The 20,638-nt window shown below is 33.0% G+C and overlaps 1 protein-coding gene across 1 annotated transcript; it reads left to right on the top strand.

Moving 5' to 3' along the window:
- Positions 1–15,658: 15,658 nt before the first annotated feature.
- LOC136273601 (uncharacterized) lies at positions 15,659–20,423 on the top strand. Its single transcript, XM_066078391.1, has 2 exons — positions 15,659–15,786; positions 16,648–20,423. The coding sequence occupies exon 2, from the start codon at positions 16,681–16,683 to the stop codon at positions 19,288–19,290; it is 2,610 nt and encodes an 869-aa protein (XP_065934463.1). The 5' UTR covers positions 15,659–15,786; positions 16,648–16,680; the 3' UTR covers positions 19,291–20,423.
- Positions 20,424–20,638: the final 215 nt, after the last annotated feature.

Below are 20,638 nucleotides of genomic sequence, written 5' to 3' on the forward strand. Positions count from 1 at the left end.
ATGTGTTTTAGGCTAGTTGTAAGTAAGTTCTCGTCTATTCAGTCTAAACAGAGATTAATTTTGCTGATGGAAATACTAAGTGCGTGTACATGTAGCAGAGACATAAAAATTGTTGGCTCACCTGAGGTGAAATATCACAGGCGCTTGTTTAATACAGGAGGTCTATTAACTATACACAATATTGTGTATAGTTATTAGACCTCCTGTATGAAACAAGCACCTGTGTAAAATATACAGAGAAATATCTTTAAAAATATCCTTCTCAAAAATCAATCGGCCAAAAAAGCTGTAACTTGTGTGGAAGCATCCTCAAGTAGTGTAGATTCAAGCTTGTCCAAACCATGATCCCCGGGGGTACGGTGGGGCCCCAATGGGGGATCAAATTTTTAGATACAAATGTATAGAGAAAAATCATTAATAAAAATCTTCTTTTCAAAAACCAGTTAGCCAGAAAAGCTGGAACTGTGGAAGCATCTTCAGGTAGTGTAGATTCAATTTTTTTTTCAATTCAAGATCCCCGGGGGTAAGGTTGGGCCACAATGGGGGGTCGAAATTTTTACATAGTAATACATAGAGAAAAATCTTTAAAAAAATTTCTTCTCAAAAACCAATTGGCCAGAAAAGCTGTAACTTGTGTGGAAACATCCTCAGGTAGTGTTGATTCATTCTAGTTTTTTTTTAAACCATGATTTCAGGGGATAGGGTGGGGCCACGTTGTGGGGGGGGGGGGGGGTCAAATTATGGTGGTGCGTGTAATTCGGTATTATCTCTACGTAATAGTTGATTAATGCAACATGTTCTATTAAGATGTTCAGCAATTTCAATCTAAACGGAGATTATTCTCGCTGCTAGAAATATATAACTAAAGTATATATATGATGAATAATAAATTGAGTTTTCTCTTTGTTTTAGTGCAGTTTTCTCTTGTTTTAATTGTTTACAAATTCCTATAAATTTACTAACCTGAGAGTCAAGCTTCGAGTAATAAACAAGATACAGAGCTTTGCGCACAATGCTACATGTACTATATGTTTGTACACAAAGCTGAGGTCATCCTTTAGTTTGTTTATTTTTAAATGCAGCTATGCTGAATAGGAAATACCAAGTTTAAAATTCTTAAGTTGAATGTAATAAACTCATGTGAACAAAAACATGACTCAAACCAAGCTATGTATCTTGCTTATGATTGTACGATGGACACTGAAATTTTGGTTGATCAATAGAACTGTCTTGCTAAAAGGATGATATGCTGTATTTACTTTCTGGTGCCCCTTCTTCAACGATGAATTGCATAAAATCTACACAAATTTTTGATAGTTTTTCGAACACAAATAAATGAAAACAATGCCTTTTAAACAGTTTCCATAGGCCTGACACATTAATATTATGAGGATAAAAGCATTATCGGTGTTCTTAAAAAATTATTGCAATGGAAAATCATCTTTGTTTGTACACATTTGTTGTTTTTTTAATAAAGATGAAAATAATGGATGGGCCTTGGTACAATAGAGCGACATGCCTGCCAATACTAGTACATTAATTTGAATTATACCTCTTAAATATGTGACAACATTTCCAGTTATGTTTATTTTCTTCAATCAAGTGAGTAAGGATATGAACGGTCATACGAAATGAATTCATGCCTGGTAAATGACAATCGTCTATAATGGAGAAGGCCAATTAAATTTTTCAATGTTATTAATTTGAGAAATTGAGCGCATTCATTCTGGTGCATTAAGGTACACTTGTCTTCTTTCACATATAGAATTTTTAAAAATACAATAAGTAGCAAGTAGTGGAGGGAAAAAATGTACCTTTATGCTCTCATGTATTTTAATCGTTTTATAAAGTGATGGGGGGGGGGGGTGTGCTAAAATAAAGGGAGATGGAAGTTAACCGTGAACACCAACTGAAAATTTAGTTATTTATATCGCATATGATCTTATTTTCGGTAAAAATGGTATTCCATGAAGGTAAATATGTCAAAGATTAAGTATATGCAAAAATAAGTGAAAATTCGGATATTCATTTTTGATTAATCTACCGAGGGGCCACATGGCACAATATCCTTTGAACGCCCATATAAAGCCAGTGTCGCTCAGGTGAGCGATGTGGCCCATTGGACCTCTTGTTCTACTTCATAATCTGTTAAATTATACGATATGATGCAAAAAACTAGGTGTATGTAAGGGGTAAGCAAGTTTATATTTTCAAAAATTCGGTCAATTGATACTGTTTGAAACTTAACAAATGCCGAGCTTCTTTTCTCCAAAATATAAAGTGTATTTAGAGGCTTTAAATTGCTTTAATTAATTCTCTAACTTTTTATTATTGAAAGAGTTTCCAAAAGCATTTTTCCCCCCAAATTTTTTGCATCGCACCTTATGATCTCTGATGAGACGAACATAGCTAACAATGTGTATGTGTTGTAAATTGTGTGTTTCTGTAAATCATGGAATAAAATTGCATGATAACTTTAAATATTTATAATGATGTTAGCTTTCCTAATGCCCGGGATATCTGGTATTTGTAAATTGGTATTGTTGTTAAAGTAAAATAAAGTATAATAATGATAAAAAACTTTAAATATTTCTGAAATGAAATGGTCATGTCAGCACAAGTGTCTGCAAGAAGTGAAAAAACCCAGCCGTTTTTTAACGCCTTTTGGAAAGGTGTTCTAACGACTTTTGGAAGGTCCATCGATGTACATATCACTTTTTTGCCATATTTCTTTTTGTTCCGTTCTCCCTCAATGTCAATAGGTGAATTTATGACTGGGCGAATTCCAGTGTCTAAAATTATCTCTCTTTAAACACAGCTTTGTCTGGACGAATTCAAGACGGGCAAAACTGTTTGCTAGTTAGGAGGACAAAAAAACACAAGCCGAAAATAACCCTGTGTAGTGTGTACTGTATAATATACACTGTACCTGTATCACAACACAGAGATTTGTTGCATAAGAATAACATTTAGTTCATTCATGGATTAGAGATTCAATATTTTCTGGCGCTGCGCTGAAAGTTATTTTATTAATTATGTATTTAAATACGATCACCGTTATACTCTGTATCAAGTTCATATTTGTAATCTTCCTGTGTCATTGGAAAACAAAAACAAGGCGCCCATGGACCATATCGCTCACCTGAGCAACAATAGTCATGATAAAATCAGCTTAAAGGAGTCATAATAAAATATATGTGGACAATGTGGTATATTACATGTAGATCCTCTATATATAAAAGTCCGTTCCCCCCGCCACCGGATATTTTTGTGTTTATGGTCCAGTCACAGATGATTTTATAGTCATACCACATGTTGAGCATTACCGTTCTCAAAAAGATACTAAACAATAATTATTGTTTATAACCGGATATAAACCTACATCACACCCTGAACAACATGTGAGGCCCAAGAATCGTCCAGGAGCTAAAGTCTAAACAATTTTAAAGAATCAGCAATATGTCAAAATGCTTGCATGTAAATTAAACCAAACATGATAACATTTCAGTTTTTGTGAATAATTAAAATGTTTTCATTTGAACAACGAGATCCCCAAAGTGGCCCACCCTACTCCTCAAAATTTCGACTTTAACAAATTTGAATACACACTATCTGAAGTTACTTTCACTTAAGGTAGCTCCATACTCGTAAAATTATCTGAGGAAAGTTGAAAAACCGAACTGATTTCGACTTAATAGACTTAAATGTCATCAATTGTTAGAAAAAATATACATGTCATCACACTTTTTGAGATGCCAGATAAACATAAACTAAAGCATATTTTAGCATTAGAAAAATGTATTTTTTTCTGTTAAAAGTAAAATCTTGTAGGCAGAAATTTGTTTTTCTTGTTTAATTTTAATGTCAACTTTATCAGAAAACTAAAATTACAAAAATATTTTAAAATTAATCGTTGGAATAAGAAAAACTATAGCATTTAGACATACAACTGAGAGAAAAGTCAGAAAAAGAGTTATTTCCCCTTTGCATAGATAAAATATATAAAAAATTGGAAATTTAGTATAAAATTAAGTGCGAAAATATCTTTAACCTACCAATAATTCTAATTACATCCATGTGATTATATTCACATAATATAAATAAAACTATCTTGCACAATGTTTAAAGAATTCAAAGTTTTACAAAAAAGTGTGACGTCACAGAACACTGGATCTACTTTAAGTTATAGCTTTTCTAGGCAAATGGTTTTTTTTTTTAGAAGATTTTAATATTTTTCTTCATATATTCCTACATAAAAATTTGTCCCCCCCCTCCTGTTGGGACCCCCATCCTACCCCTGGGGATCATGATTTGAAAAAACTTGAATCTAAACAACCTGAAGATGATTCCACAAAAGTACAGATTTCCCGGTTCATTAGTTTCTGAGAAGAAGATTTTAACAGACTTTTTCACTATATACTCCTATGTAAAAAATTGGACCCCCCATTGTGGCCCCATTCTACCCCCGGGAGCCATTCACAACTTTGAATTTACACTACCTGAGGATGCCTTCCCATAAGTTTCAGATTTTCTGGCCAAATGGTTCACGAAAAGAAGATTTTAAAGATTTACTCTAAATATTCCTTTGTAAAATTCGACCCCAATTGTGGGTCCGCAATATCCCTAGGAGTCATGATTTTCACAGCTTTGAATTTACACTACCTGAGGATGTCTCAACACAAGTTTCAGCTTTCCTGGCTGATTGGTTTCTGAGAAGAAGATTTTTAAAGATTTACTCTATATATTCCTATGTAAAAGTTCGACCCCCATTGTGGCCCCACCCTACCCCCGGGGGTCATGATTTTCACAGCTCTGAATCTACACTACCTGAGGATGCTTCCACAAAAGTTTCAGCTTTTCTGGCCAAAGAGTTCTTGAGAAGAAGATTTTTCAAGATTTCTCACAAATGTTCAATAATTCCTAATTATCTCCCCTTGTAAAAGGGTGTGATCCTTAATTTTCACAAATTTGAATTCCCTTTGCCTAAAGTGACAGGGGACAGTTTTTTTGATACAATCCATTGTAGCCAAGGGATGCATGTCTTCGGAACTCTGTAACTAGAATTTCCTCTGTTCCCATTCAGCAGAAATACCTTAATTCACTCTTTATAAGGCCAATCACCAATTTCTGAAGAAAATTACTTGTCAAAACCTGTAAAATTCTCTACATACTGGTTTTTACGAGATTTTGACCCTTTCATATTTTGCTAATTTTTCATGATTTTTCAGCTTTTTAGACCTCCCCCAGCTAATTCCCTGCATGTTGCACTATCAAATGTCAGAAACTTACCAGTGTATAGTTTACAATGTCCCATCCACCTACATTTCGTGTTATTTTACCTCCCGTCTGTAACTTGCAATTTCACTGTGTAAAGTCAACACAACAGTCATAGCCACAGGTTTCACATTTTACTTCTGATTCTCATGTACCTAACATAAGGGGCCTACATATTGCATATCAATTTCAACAAGAGACACCCCTCTAACTAATGATAATCATTAAAAATCATTTCATGAATTTTAGCAACACTCATAAGACTTCAAGTACAGCAACTCTCATTTTTACAAACATATTGACGGGTACTTTATCCGAAACTTTCCCTTGCTATCTAAGGATGCATTGTGCCAAGTTTGGTTGAAATTGATCCAGCGGACGGACGGACGGACGACAGACAAAATGTGATCAGAATAGCCCACTTGAGCTTTCAGGTCAGGTGAGCTAAAAACCCGACTTCAGATGTAAAAGTCTGAATTGAATAAGCTTCTCCCTCTATAAATCACTCGAATAATAAAGCTATAAAATTATTTTCATCTACCTTGTATGATTCTTTTATTTCCCACGGAAACCTATAGTCAATGGAAAACTTTATAGAAACAGACATGCTGTAATTTACATGCATCGTTAATTTACAGGTTGAAACTTACAACGATTTAAACTGACAGGAAACAAACTTTACTGAAATCTACACGCCACGTTTATCGATTGGTCAAAACCTACAGCGACTTTAAAAAAAATCACGGACTGCACGAAATAATCATGATAATGTCAGACTCAAATTCCAGTAGAAAAAGATTTGCCTATTTATTTTAGCTAACGTACTGATGTACATTAAAAATTAATTAGTGTATTTTACTTACTTTTTACAATTGACTTATCAATTTGTTAAAAGAAAGATGTATATATAAACTAAACTGTATTCTTTGATGTTTCATGCAGGTTATGAAGGTAGTGATTATTGCAGAAAAACATTACATATCCCACGTTAGCGGGTTATGTATTTTTTCTGCAATGGCGCCAACTTCATATCACGCATGGATCACAAAAGAAAGAATTAATTGTTATTGTTCATATATCCCTTATGGTCTGCCGTAAAATAAAGTATATAGTGAAAGAAGAAGTTGAGTTCAAATTCCAAGAACATTGATAATGTATTGATTTTAATGCACCTAAATTTTATGTGTACATTGTACTGACAGTCAATGTGAGTGACATAAGAAGCAGCAACTGCAAGGTAAAGTACAACTTGCATGATATGAAACACAATTAGATAAGTTCAGGGAAGTGCTTAATTAACTTACTGCAAGATAACGTTTTATGGGACACATATCGAATTAAATCAACGAGAATATAAATGTAATAAACAAAATGTTGAAACTGTACCCCAGTTGACCTTAAATACTAGTGTCTTAGAGTTTTCACTCGTATTGTTTTGATGTTCACTACGCACATTATTATCTTCATTAAAATTATCACAATTATACATAGTACATAAAGATTATTTTTCATTACTGCTAAAGATTTGTAACGAAAAATCAATCAAAAATTAAGAAACATGTAAGATTTGACGGGAACTATATTTTTGTGCGGAAGATTTTTTTTTAAGAGAAGAGTCATTACATGTAAAAATCTTGCCGGCATTCTTGAAATATCTATTAAGGATGCCACACGATTATTTTAATGAATAAATGAGATAAAATCAACCGATAATATGCAAAATTATATAGACTAAAATATAAAATCTTAACTTTTAATATTAGAGTACTGCCAAAAATGTTTTAGCGGAAAACAAAATCTGCAAAATGTAGTCTACATTTCTTCTGTTTGGCTAAACGTTTATGTTTTTCTGAGTCGTCTTTTTTCATAATATAGTTGAAATATTGAACGTTATGTCAATGATTATTCATTTCATAAATACTTTTTGTGTTAAGAATAAATTTTATTCATGACATTGAACTTTATAACAATCCAAATTTGAATACTCAAACCCTGAGTAAACATCATCCTCAACTATAAACATTTAAAAAAAAAGTATGGTCGCAAACTTTCAACTTGTGCTATGTTAGAAACATATTTTGTATATTTTGTTTCACATCTAAAAATCAGTGTTAAAGAATTTGGTAAGCTTTCATCGTAAAACAGTGAAAATATAACGAATAAGTCTATAAGATATTTAACAAAAGGCAAGAATTTTATCTTCCAAAATCGTAAGATGCACTTGCCTGTCTTGCAAGATTTTTATTAAAATCCGCCCGTAGACCACCCGTAAAAGCACGTGCGACCAGTTGTGACTAAGGCTTTACTTAACTATTTCCTAAAGTATGAAGTATGATGTTTTGAATTTACCGAGTAGTCCCTGAGAGGAAATGGGCATTTTGGGCTTTTTTCACAGTAAAGGTTCAAACACTGTAGTGCCCTAGGGAAATGGTTGAGGACAATTTGGCCCTGTTTCATTCGATATTGCACGGTTTGCAGAACTATTTATGGTTATATAACATACATGCAGTTCACAATATTCGATTTCTACGACTATAAGAAAATATCTAAAAAAAAAACCCAAAAAACAAAACAAAATAAAAGGAAAAAAAATGCTTAGAATTAATCTTCCGTTAAAGATATGTATGTGGAGGGCTCTTTCTGTAATATCTAGGGTCATTGGAGCAATACCATTGTTAAAAACAACAAACCAGTGCTTTCCAACGCTCAAAACATTACTGCAAAAGGGAGACAACTCTTCTGAAACGATCAAAGAGCTTGCGAAACTACACGAACTAATGGACTATGACGAAGAAGCCATAAAATTTTATCAACAAATCGTTGATGTGGAACGCAATGATTCAGCAACTATTAAAACACTTGCACAAAAACATATTAAGGCCGAAGACTTTGAGAATGCTATTCGCACTTCATCGCTACTCCAGTACGCAAAGGATCTTGACATTTCCGACAAATCATTTCATGTAGATACGTGCATAAAGGGAGCAATTGATTCGTTGAAGAAATTTGATTTAGAAGAGGCAAAAATAAGATTTCTTACGGCTTACAGTCAAATTTTTTCTCATCTTAATGTGTCTGTGACCAAAGAGGAGGACGATGAAAGTCCGCTGGACATTCTCGTTTTAGACAACTGTGGTGATGATGGTTGTTGTTGCCAAAAATATGTTATGTCTGCATTAGAGTTATTTGTCCAGTCAAAATATGTCGTAAATTACAAAGATTGTCTTCCAGGTCATCGACGAATGGATTACCTGAAAAAAGCAATGCTCGAATCCCACTGTATTTGTATGATTCTTCACGAAAATAACAATGATCATGCTAATGGGGATGAATTTATAGGTTTAGTGTTGGAAACGGCGTCGTTGGAACATCGAGCGAAAATTCTCCAAATAAGGACAGAAGGGGTACCACCAGAAGTCCCAGGGTGTAAAGAAGTAGTGCTGCCGGGCGATTGCCGTGACATAGTCCACAATGATAGCAGCCAACTTTTGTTGCGAGGGAAACTATTCTCAAAGATGCCGATCCAAATGTCGCAGATTTTTAGAGAGAAAACAATTTAAAACAATCGAAAATTTTAAAGAGAAGCTATTCAGTCTGTGATAATTGAAACCAGGCCCAAATCTAAAAATTTAAGAGGGAACAGGGCATATATCACGTGACTATCATTGCAACGATGCGCTGATGTGCTAACTCTATTCTGACGTCATAATTGATTTGATTGTATGATGCTATGATGTCGTTTATTCATTATGACGTCATAAGGATTTGATAGATCTTTTTCCATGTATAACGGCTCTACTGCATAAAGTAGTCATTGTCACAACATGAGCTGATGGAAATTTAACAATTTTAAGTTTAGAGATGTAAATGTACAAAATCATAAGCGATTGATATAATTGGATATACATTCTGATAATGATCCGCTCATGTTGATTGATAAATCGAAATAACCCATTAATTTTTTATGGTTCCAAACAGAATTTGTCACAAAAGGTCATAATTCCAATATAAGGAGTAAGGTGATTCCTATTGTAGTATATCTCTCAAAAGCCAAGAAATTTACCATGAACATTTTATAAGTTATAAAGCACATGCTAAGGTTGTTAAAAAAATTCATACACAATTCTTAATGTGCCATCAAATTTTGTTCAAATTTAGAATCAAAAACTTTAAAATTTGAACCGCTGATTTCAGCAATATATTGATAAAATTGTGATATTGCAATGTAAAAGAGCCAAAGTTGTAAACAATTTTGACATTTGTTTTCGTTCTCAAAATTAATGAATATGATTTGTAAATAAATTCCATAAAAAAAAATAATTACTAGTATTGCAGAAAATTGAAATTGTTAAAAAAATTCATAATACCAGAAAAAGGGAATAATTCCTAACAAAATATATCCCTTGCAAGGTAAGAAAGTAGTCATGAAAATGATATATATGTTGTTTTGGACATCTTAACGTAAATGTGTTAAAAAAGCAAAAAAAAAAAAAAAAAATCATTGACAAATATTTGTACACAGCAACCCCCTGTTTCCCTTAGATAGAAGCTATTCATTCTGTGATAATTGAAAGTTTAAATGCAAAATTTGATATATTTTATCAACGATGTATATAGGGTCATGCTTTGTGTGTAGTTGAAAGATAACTATAATTAGTTGTAACATATCAAAAAATTTATTGATGAATGTACAATATGTATATGATGTAATCATATATTTCATTTTAAACAAAAGGCCCATGGGCCATATCGCTCACCTGAACAACAGTTCCTTGTAACATTCTATTTCATAGCATATGCTATTTCTATTTTAAAGTTTGGACCTCTTTCTGGAGCCCTAGTAATTGTATGGGGTTTACGGTTGGCTTTAACAATTTAGAATCTTCACTGTTTGAGGATCCTTGCATGTTGTTTTTCCAATTATATTTCTATGTTAAACTTGGAACCCCGCTTAGAGCCCCAGTATATGTCCGATGGTCACACCTTTAATAAATTTTTTTATCATATATCTTATTCAGAAATATGCAACCCTTTACAATATCTGATTGCCCCGGGTCAGGACAAGCAGTTAAATCTTAACTAATAAACAGATTATAACAATCGAATAAGTTCTGATATTTTACCTCTATATATTTTTGTTTTTGAAAAATTCAACATCAAGTCCATTTCTTTAGAGAGAGACCTTTTGAAAAAAAATCAAAAGTGTTACATGATTGAAAATTTTCTTTCATTCTTCATGTTATTTTATATTTATAAATCACATATGATACATATGATATAATTGTATTTAAAAATACTGTTTTTGAATTTTTTTCTAAATAGAATCCTATAATGCTGTGTTTCAAGCATACATCAAAATTCATAATACTATTCAATTTTTGTCACAATATTTGTACAGATAGACAATCAAATAAAAGGTGCTTAATGTCCTCCTTTTCTCACGGACAGAATTCACATTTTGCATAAGACCTTGATTTACATTTGTATTGAAAGGAATTACAATTCAAAATATTATTTAACAACTTATAATTAAATTCACTAAGTCTTTTGTCATACATGTTCTTAACCTTTCTTTCATAAATATCTTTCCAATTTTTTCTACCAATATTAAATAAATGGTTAAATGCAGGTTGGTAGCAAGTGGTTTAAATTTTTTATGAAGCTAGTTTACATATAACAATTTCCATCTCTTATCGAATATATCAAATACTCCCTTTTGAAAATTATAAACATATCTTTTCAGTATTTTCAGTATTTCAGTATAAAAAAAAACACTTCATATCAAAACGCTCACTTTTTTCTAAATTACTTTCTTAAAAATATTGTATTCACACAACCAATTATTTTTCTTCTTTAGATCAGTTGAAAGTTCTTGTAGTGTTTTGAATTCACCATTTTTGTTGAATAAATCTTTAACAAACAAAATTTTACTCATTACCCAGTTTTTAAAAAAATAATGATTTCCCCTTATGTTCGAACAGAGTATTATTCCACAGTGGTTGTTGTGCAAATGTTACATTTGAAAGTTCAGATATATGAATTAACCTTTTACATTCATTAAAACAACACAGCATTTCTTTATACCCATGAAATGAAATGATTTCCAAAATCAAATTTTTTAAGCACTTTAAATAAAAAGTTCCATTCTACCGAATCAAATGCTTTTTCGAAATCTAAAAAAAACAATAATAATCCGTCTTTATCATTCGCCATGCAATACTCGTAAATATCTAAAAATATTTCTTGCATTGGCGCCAATAAAACGACCTTTGATGTATGCAGTCTGTTCGCTGCCGAATAAATTATTAATAACTTTTTGTTGCCTTCTTGCTAATATAAACGCAATAATTTTGTAGTCAGTGTTTGTATAACTAAGAGGTCTGTAATTCTTTAGATTTTTATTATCTCCTTTTTTGGAAAGAACAGTATTTAATGCTAAACGTTGTGAGAATGACAGTTCTCGTATAAACTCGTCTAAACTCACTTGGTAATCCATCTAACCCAGGAGATTGTTTTATATAGCTTCTTCGCATTCTGAGAGTGTAGGTCTAGAATCTACTAAATCTTTTTCATTCTCCTTTAGTTTTGGACAGTTAAAATCTTCTAAATAATCACATATTTTTTCGTCTTTTTAGTTTGATACAGATTTTCATAAAATTGTGACATTTCTTATAAAATATCCGAATTAGATTGTTTTTAAAGAATTAATACCTTCTTTATAATCTTCTTTTTCTAAGTGAGAGATATTTAATTTCCAGTAGCCTGAGCCTCGTTCTAATGTATTGAAATTGGCACATATTTTTAAATATATATGGTCACTAAAAAAAACAATAATAATCCGTCTTTATCATTCGCCATGCAATACTCGTAAATATCTAAAAATATTTCTTGCATTGGCGCCAATAAAACGACCTTTGATGTATGCAGTCTGTTCGCTGCCGAATAAATTATTAATAACTTTTTGTTGCCTTCTTGCTAATATAAACGCAATAATTTTGTAGTCAGTGTTTGTATAACTAAGAGGTCTGTAATTCTTTAGATTTTTATTATCTCCTTTTTTGGAAAGAACGGTATTTAATGCTAAACGTTGTGAGAATGACAGTTCTCGTATAAACTCGTCTAAACTCACTTGGTAATCCATCTAACCCAGGAGATTGTTTTATATAGCTTCTTCGCATTCTGAGAGTGTAGGTCTAGAATCTACTAAATCTTTTTCATTCTCCTTTAGTTTTGGACAGTTAAAATCTTCTAAATAATCACATATTTTTTCGTCTTTTTAGTTTGATACAGATTTTCATAAAATTGTGACATTTCTTATAAAATATCCGAATTAGATTGTTTTTAAAGAATTAATACCTTCTTTATAATCTTCTTTTTCTAAGTAAGAGATATTTAATTTCCAGTAGCCTGAGCCTCGTTCTAATGTATTGAAATTGGCACATATTTTTAAATATACTAGTATATGGTCACCCATTCTTGTGTTATTATTATGTGTTCCCGGTACGTGCCTTACAATAAAAGTTTTTATCTGGTTTAGGTTAATATTTTTAGCAAAGATATGATCAATTCTGCTTTTGGGGGTATTCTCGGAATCCCACCACGTGCGTCCATCTTTATGCAGATTTTTAAAATGCGACAGATCTTTAAAATCAAGCTGATTTAAAATTTCTAACAAACGTTTTGAAGATTTATCATTTTTCTTTTCCATGCAACAGTTGAAATCTCCACATAAAAATACTTTACTTTTTTGTGGTATATTGCATCTGATGAAAGTTTTGAGTCTCTTAAAAATGGTATTTTGGCATTATCACTATTTGGTGCATAAATGCTTACAAAACTTAGTATCTCGTCATTTAATTTTACATTTACTAAAACCTTTCGTGCGTCTTCTGATTTATATGTATTAAGTATTTGAACGTCTAGTTCTTTTCTAAAAAGCATAGAGACACCTCTTCTGTAAGTGGAGTCTGAAAAAACGTGCATCGATTTACCATTCCAGTTAGTATATCATATTTTCTTAAAAGTTTTCTATAAAATGTGTTTCTTGTAATAATAAAACATAAATTTTACTTTGATTAACCCATGTAAAAAATTTGTTTCTTTTTTCATAAGTGTTTAAACCTCGTACATTGACAGAAGTTATATTGACATTTTGCATCATTGCAGACAACCCCCCCCCCCCAGTAATATTTAAATCAAAAAATTAGAATTATGCCATTTCGTAATATAATTGTGTTATGAATAAGAGAGTTCTTAATTCACATACCGATAACAATCACAAACATATTTTTTCCCTTCATCGGAACTGCTATCAGAGTCTGGGTTGCAGCCGGACACGTCACTGTCTGAAGCTGTTCTCAGTTGCTTTAACATCTGGACGATGTTGAGCTGCTTTGATTGGTCCCGATTCGAGTGTTTTAGTTTGCGGTTAACGCTATCACTAAGTTTTCTTTTCCTGACTTTTTTTGCGATCTTTTTTAGAAGTTGACCGATTTTGTTATACCCAGGTCAGTGTTCGGGTTTAGTGTTCAGGGTATCTTGGCGATCGAGTCCTGATCCCCATTCTTCGTTGAATGTTGCCTCCACAAAAATCGTAGATTGTTTCGAGGTACGCAGCTTCTTCTGAAACATAGGAACCTGAACACATTTGTTTTCAAGGATGTCCTGCATGACTTCTGCTTTTGTAGATTCCCAATCATCATCAAAGATTACAACAAGATGTTCAGGGACAGATCGCTCACATGAGCAACAACTCTCTGATCAATATAGTGTTTTGTAAATGGAGGATTTAGTTTGAAAAAAGTTAAATTGCTCTCAGACTGATAGCAGATTGAATATAACAGAACAGGGTCATACAGCGACTGTGCATCAAATACCGTTGAATGCTATTTAACTCTCAAATGCATTAAGTCTCATTTAAACTTTCATTCATCACCTCTGTAACGAACTGTTAAGTATAATACAATACTGAGACCTTAATTCCTGAGTTTCTGTACACAATGTGAATCTTCTCAAAACAAGGGTTTCTGATCCGGTCCGTTCTACATGAATCCTTGACTGCAAAGGCAGAGTTTGACGGGGTTAGAAACCTCGGACGTTGGTTGGTCTGTTACGCCAAGTCCACAAAAATGGAGTTCACAGAAGAAACCCTAGGTATAACTATAGTTAACAATGTTTATCTATATTTAACATGTGTAAACCATATTTAAATGAACATGATCATCTGTGTTTCAGAAGTGTTAAACCATAATAAACACTGAAAACAACCATATGCGACGGTGAAAAATCTAGATTCACGATTGTTAAACTACGATTAACAACTCTTAATTATAGTTAACGAATGGAAATTAAAATTCAAATAGATGTGAATCTTTATTTCTCAACAAAAGCCATTGTTAACGTTATTTTCAGAAAGATAAACTTAAATCAGCATTCGTAAACTTCAGTTTACATGCATTAAATATAGCATACAGATGTAAACTATAGTTGACGAATCGTTTACGAACCTGAGACCATTTCTATTTAGTCATTGTTTGACAATATGAACATATGTTTTATTATCAATCGCCCCCCCCCCCCCCAACTCCCACAGTCTTTTATAAATGTTCTAAATTCGTTAACTGATCCATGATAAACATGTTCAAATTAACCATCAGTTGTTATGTTATCTAAGGTACGTCTTTTTCTTTAGTTGCCAAGATGAAGGGTAGTACTAGTATATTACTTTTTATATTCAGAGTACTTTAATTCTGATTGTATGTTTTCTTTTTTCATTTGAAAAATTTAAACACAGACTGAAATAATGAAGATAGGCAGTAATAGGTGGTGATCAGAAAATCATACTAAGCTGGTTCTTCGGACAAGATAATACGAAATATCACGTAGATAATGTTATTCTCCAACCCCCGTCCCTGTATCTACCCATAGCAAACAATATTGCACATAATAAAACCAGTCGACATAGAATTTGTAATAAGATATTATAGTCAATATTCTACAGAGAAATTTTTCTACAACCCACACGGAGAAAAATGAACATGAGGACATAATTTCTACGATGTAATCCAAGTATTTTACAGCAGTGTGGGTCATTTTTCTACATAAAAAACAACCCCTTCTCAATATTCTACGGGGGTCATTTCACCAGCCCTATCAAAAGTAACCCACTCCAAAATGACAAAAATGAAACTTCGAAGGACCGCGTATTCTTATAAAGTGCAAAATGTAAATCTTATATGTTGATTTTCATCTCATAAAAAAAAAACTCCCGTCGAGGGCGAAAAATTCCGCTGTTCAATGGGGAGCTAGGAAACTTTATTGCCTCAGTATTGATATTCAGTTTTTATCAGCTGATTTGATTACTACGCCATACTTAATACATAGAAGGAAGAAGTACGTAGTCAATAGTGCTAATCGATAAAAGTTTTGAAAGAACCAACACTATCATTTTGTCTTTAATTTTGTGTGCATACATTTGTGGCATTTAAACGACTTGATAAGCCTTACATTAAGGTAGGTATATTAGAGTGTCAGCTTAATGTTTGATGTAATCATTTTGCTGCTGCTAATCAATAGAAAATAATGATCTGACGTGTATTAAAAATCAACGATTTCATACGGTATATTCTGAAGTTATTCTCCTCCCAAAAGGGATTGCTTTCAAACATGTGACAGGTGCTCCTGCATAACTCGATACCGTTAAGTAGTTTGGGCTATCTGTCTTGATGACATTTGTTGGGGGGGGGGGGGGGGTACGAAAGCCTGTTAATAGCACTTTTGTAACATAAATAAATTTTCAGGTCAAATAATTCGAATTTCATAAGCTAGCGCTTATTTGGTAAAATGACATTTAACTCCAAACAGACATTTTTTGGAGAGAGACCATGAATTAGAATTTTTAAAAGCCGCAATACGCCTATCAAAAAGGTTTATCATGTTATTTGGAACTCTCTGATCTGGGCAGGCTTCCAAATATTACCATGCGAATGCTTAAAGAATGACATAAGGACAACAATGACAAAAAATTCATTTAAACTGTTAATAAATAGAATAACAGAACTTACTATACGACAATACTGTAAAAATCATACCGTATTTTGAATGAATTTGTTTTGAAGCATGATCAGGGGACATGCACAAATGGGTTTAGTTTTTTAAGTTAACGTCTTCTGCAGAATCTAATAGCTATTAGTTTTTAAATAATAAGAAAAACGGCTGGTGTTGTTATGTTCATCGACCAAAGTAAGATATTATTAAAGATTACATATAAGCGGAAATATGTTTTAGAGCATCAGGGAATCTTTCTTTATTAGTAATCATTCAGTATAAACATAAATAGCTTCATGTTGATAAGATTATTCTTTCTTCCGCCAGATCTACATTTGCTTTGTCAGCTTGGGTATTACGATGGATGAAGAAGTTAAAATAAAAATGTTGGAAGCCAGGCAATGGTCATTGTTTGTGATAGACGATTTACTGCAAAGCAAACAAAAGATGAAGGAAAAACGTCAAGTGCTACAACAAGATTTAGACGAGGGATTTGACGTTAACGAAGAAAAGATTTTTGTCAATAATTTTATTTCTTATCTTCATTGGAGATTAAATGACAGAGAAGAAGCATTTGCTGCATCAAAGCGTGCCGCAGAGCTAGAAACAGAACCAAATTTGGTTACTCACTGCAATAAAGTAATATTCAATATGGAGCTTGAAGAGCATTACCGATCAAAGAAACTTTTAGAAGAAATCCACAATAAAATTAAACACAAAAGGTTACAGTTTGGAGCGACTGCAGAGATTGGGTATTGTTATTCCCGATTGGGTCCACAACACCACGAAAAAGCAGTGCAGCTATTCCAGAGAGCCATAGAAGGTATTGCACCAGAGAGGAATATACTTTGGGAATTTCGCCTTGCATTAACTTTACGCAGACAGTCGCATTTTTTTCAGGTGACAACGGCAGAAAACTATAGACCTGAAGAAAAAAGTAAAGAATCCGCCCGTCTATTCTATGAAATTTTGAAATTTCCCACTGAAGAATATTGTCGTATAAAAGCAAGATCATGGTGTGAGATTAGCAGAACCTTACATATAGGAAAGAATTTGTTTGAAATCATACACACAGATGAGGAAGAAACGATGAAAATAGATGAAAAGCGATGTTTCGAAGAGGCAATGAAGTTGTGTCCCGATGATTATTTCGTCCTACAGGAGTATGGAGTATATCTCAGATACATAGAAGAGGTAGAAGAATCGGAATCAATGTTAAAGAAAGCTATACAGTTGAGAGACACGACTTTTGCAAGACATCATTTGGTTCTGACTCTTCAGATATCGGCAGAATTCGATTTGTCTATGCCTAGCATGCCGGAAGCCGCAGCGTCTCTTGATTTAGAAAAGACAGAAATTAAATCAAAGTCAAATGCTACTGACCCTAAACTTCATTTCATTTCCTACAGAAAATCGCCAAGATCAGTGCGTGTTTCGAAAGACAATCCGTTGCTGTTGCAAGCAGTGGAACACCTTCAAAAGGCAATTGAAATGTGCCAAGGGTTTGACGTTGCAAGGTATGATTTGGGGTTGATATACCGAATGCTAGACAAACCGGACGATGCTCTTAGAAGTTTTTCTTTCATCACATCCAACAATTGTGGAAAACCATCCAAATTTCCCATGACTTTAATCAACGCATATGAACAACAAGCAATCTGCAAACTAGATTTAATATTAAAAGAAACTGACCCCATGAGGAAGGAAGAACTAAAATACGACGCCAAAAAATCCTTGTGGAAGGCCCTTTCCATAACATCGGGGTTCATTTGGGCTATACCATTGTTAAAAACAACAAGCCAGTGTTTTTTAATTCTTAAAGAGTTGCTGCAAAATGAAGAGAAATCTTTCAGTACGTCTAAAGAGCTTGCAACATTACACAAATTGCTAGATTATGACGAAGAGTCTATCAAATTTCACAGAGAGATAGCCGATATGGAATGCAATTCAACAACAGTAAAAGAACTTGCACAAAGCTACATAAAGGTTGGAGATTTCGAAAATGCCATATGTACGCTGGCATTTCTTAAAGGCGAAAACGAGTGGGATACTTCCTATAAATCAATGTTTGTGAATACATGCTTAGAGGGAGCCAAGGATTCGTTGATGAAGCGTGATTTAGAAATGGCAAAGATTAGATTTCTAAACGCATACACAGCTATATTGTTTCAACCTATTGTATCGGCTTCCAAAGAGGAGCAATATGTATCGACTTCCAGAGGTAAGCAATATGTACTAGCCTCCAAAGAGGAACAAAATTTATCGGCTTCCAAAGAGGAACAAAATGCAATGGCTCCCAAAGAAGAACAAACAATATCGACTTCCAGAGGAAAGACATGTGTACCAGCTTCTAAAGAGGAACAAAGTATATCGACTTGCGAAAAGGAACAAAATATACTAGCTTCAAAAGAGGAACAAAATGAATCGACCTGCAGAGAGGAGCAATATATACCAGCTTTCAAAGAGGAAAAAAATGCATTGACTTCGAATGAAAAACATATTATGTCGACTTTGAAAAAAAAAGACGATAATAATACACTCGATTTCTTCGTTTTGCATAGCTGTAGTAACGATAATTGTCGCTACCTCAATTTTGTCAAGTCTACATTAGAATCATTTGTGCAGTTGAAATATGCCATCAACGATAACGATTGTCCTCCATTTCGTCAAAGAATTGATTATCTGATCGAAGAAATGCGTAAATCCCGATGTATATTAATAATTCAGCATGAACATAGTGAAGTTGTTGTTACCAAGGATGATTTCATAGATCTAGCACTGAAAATAGCGTTAGTAAGGCACCAAACAAAAACTCTAAAAATCAGGAAAGAAGGAGTAGATCAAGATGAACTAGTATGTAAAGAAGTAATCCTTTCGTGTGATTTGGATGAAAATTTCAATTCTGAAAGAAGCCAACGTCTGCAAGGGGATCTGCTTTCTGATGTGCTAAAGAAAGTATCAGAGATGTAAAGAGGGAATATTTGTTATTAACAATTCTGATATGTTTATGATTGGTTGTATGACAACAAAAACATATATATATAGGTAACATTTTAACTTAGATAGTCACAAATGGGAGGACATGATGGTTTTGGTTATTGATCACAACCCAGACTGGACAGATGCGGAGAGAGAAAATAAAGAAAAATTTTGGATGCATAGACTGAAGTCATTCCGCCCTTACGGCATGAACAAATTAAGTGACTTCACCAAAATGAACATCAGCTAAGCGTAGCAATATCACCATCATCATCCTTTTGGGTCCATGTACAAACTCTCATTCATGTAATTTATTCAACTTATTAGCTCGTTCCTTGGTTTTGTTATTTTTAATTGTTTTTTATCCATTTTATTTTCTTTATTTAACTCCCATTAGTTTTTACACTCTGATGTACTTTTACAGAACCTATCTTCCCTACAAACCTTCACTACGAATTCTCTTGCTAGTACAACTTAATTAACAGCAACCCCCAATTAGCAAAATTTAATACAAAGATGTAGCTGCCACGTTTCGATCCGGTGTTTATACATTTTTTAGTTTTTATATATTATTTAGTTTTTAGTTTAGTGCTAGTTTTGTAGATGTTTTTCTTCCTTCAAATGTAGTTTTTATTTTGTTGTCCTGAAGAAGGGACGGGTTGTCCCGAAAATTTGACAATATATTTATATCTCATCTTATAACCGTGTATCTTTTCAAAAGATAAAGTATCTTAAGATGTTTTAAAGAGCTTTGATTAAATCTTTACCTTTTTATCATTGAAAGAGTTTCCAATAGAATTGTTTTCCTCTAATTTTCGCATCGCACCTTATATCGCTCTGATGAGACGAGACGATGAGCTGACAATGTAAATATGTCGTACCGGTATATTGTGTGTTTTCTGTGAATCTTGGAATTAAATTACATGATAACTTTAAATATTTATAATGATGAGAGCTTTCTTAATGCCCGGGATATCTAGCATAAATAAATGGGCATTGTTGTTGAAGTAAAATAAAGTATAATAATAATAATAATAATAAAAAACCCTAATAAAACATTTCTGAAATGAAAATGCTCAAATCAGCACAAGTGTCTGCAATAAGTGAAAAATATGCCGGTTTTTAACGCCTTTTGGAAAGGTGCTCTAACGACTTATAAAATCATCTGTGTATCACTTTTTGCCATATTTATTTTTGTTCCGTTCTCCCTCAATGTGAGTGGTTGAACTTATGACTAGTAGAATTCCAGTGTCTCAAAATATATGTCTTTAAAAACAGTTTTATCTGGATGAATTCAAGATGGGCAAAACTATTTGCTATTTAGGAGGTCAAAATAACA

This window comes from Magallana gigas, chromosome 3 (assembly GCF_963853765.1).
Source record: "Magallana gigas chromosome 3, xbMagGiga1.1, whole genome shotgun sequence".
Taxonomy (NCBI): Eukaryota; Metazoa; Mollusca; class Bivalvia; order Ostreida; family Ostreidae; genus Magallana; species Magallana gigas.

Excerpts from the sequence above, each read along its gene's own strand:
- LOC136273601 (XM_066078391.1), top strand. The coding sequence starts at position 16,681 with ATGGATGAAGAAGTTAAAATAAAAATGTTGGAAGCCAGGCAATGGTCA.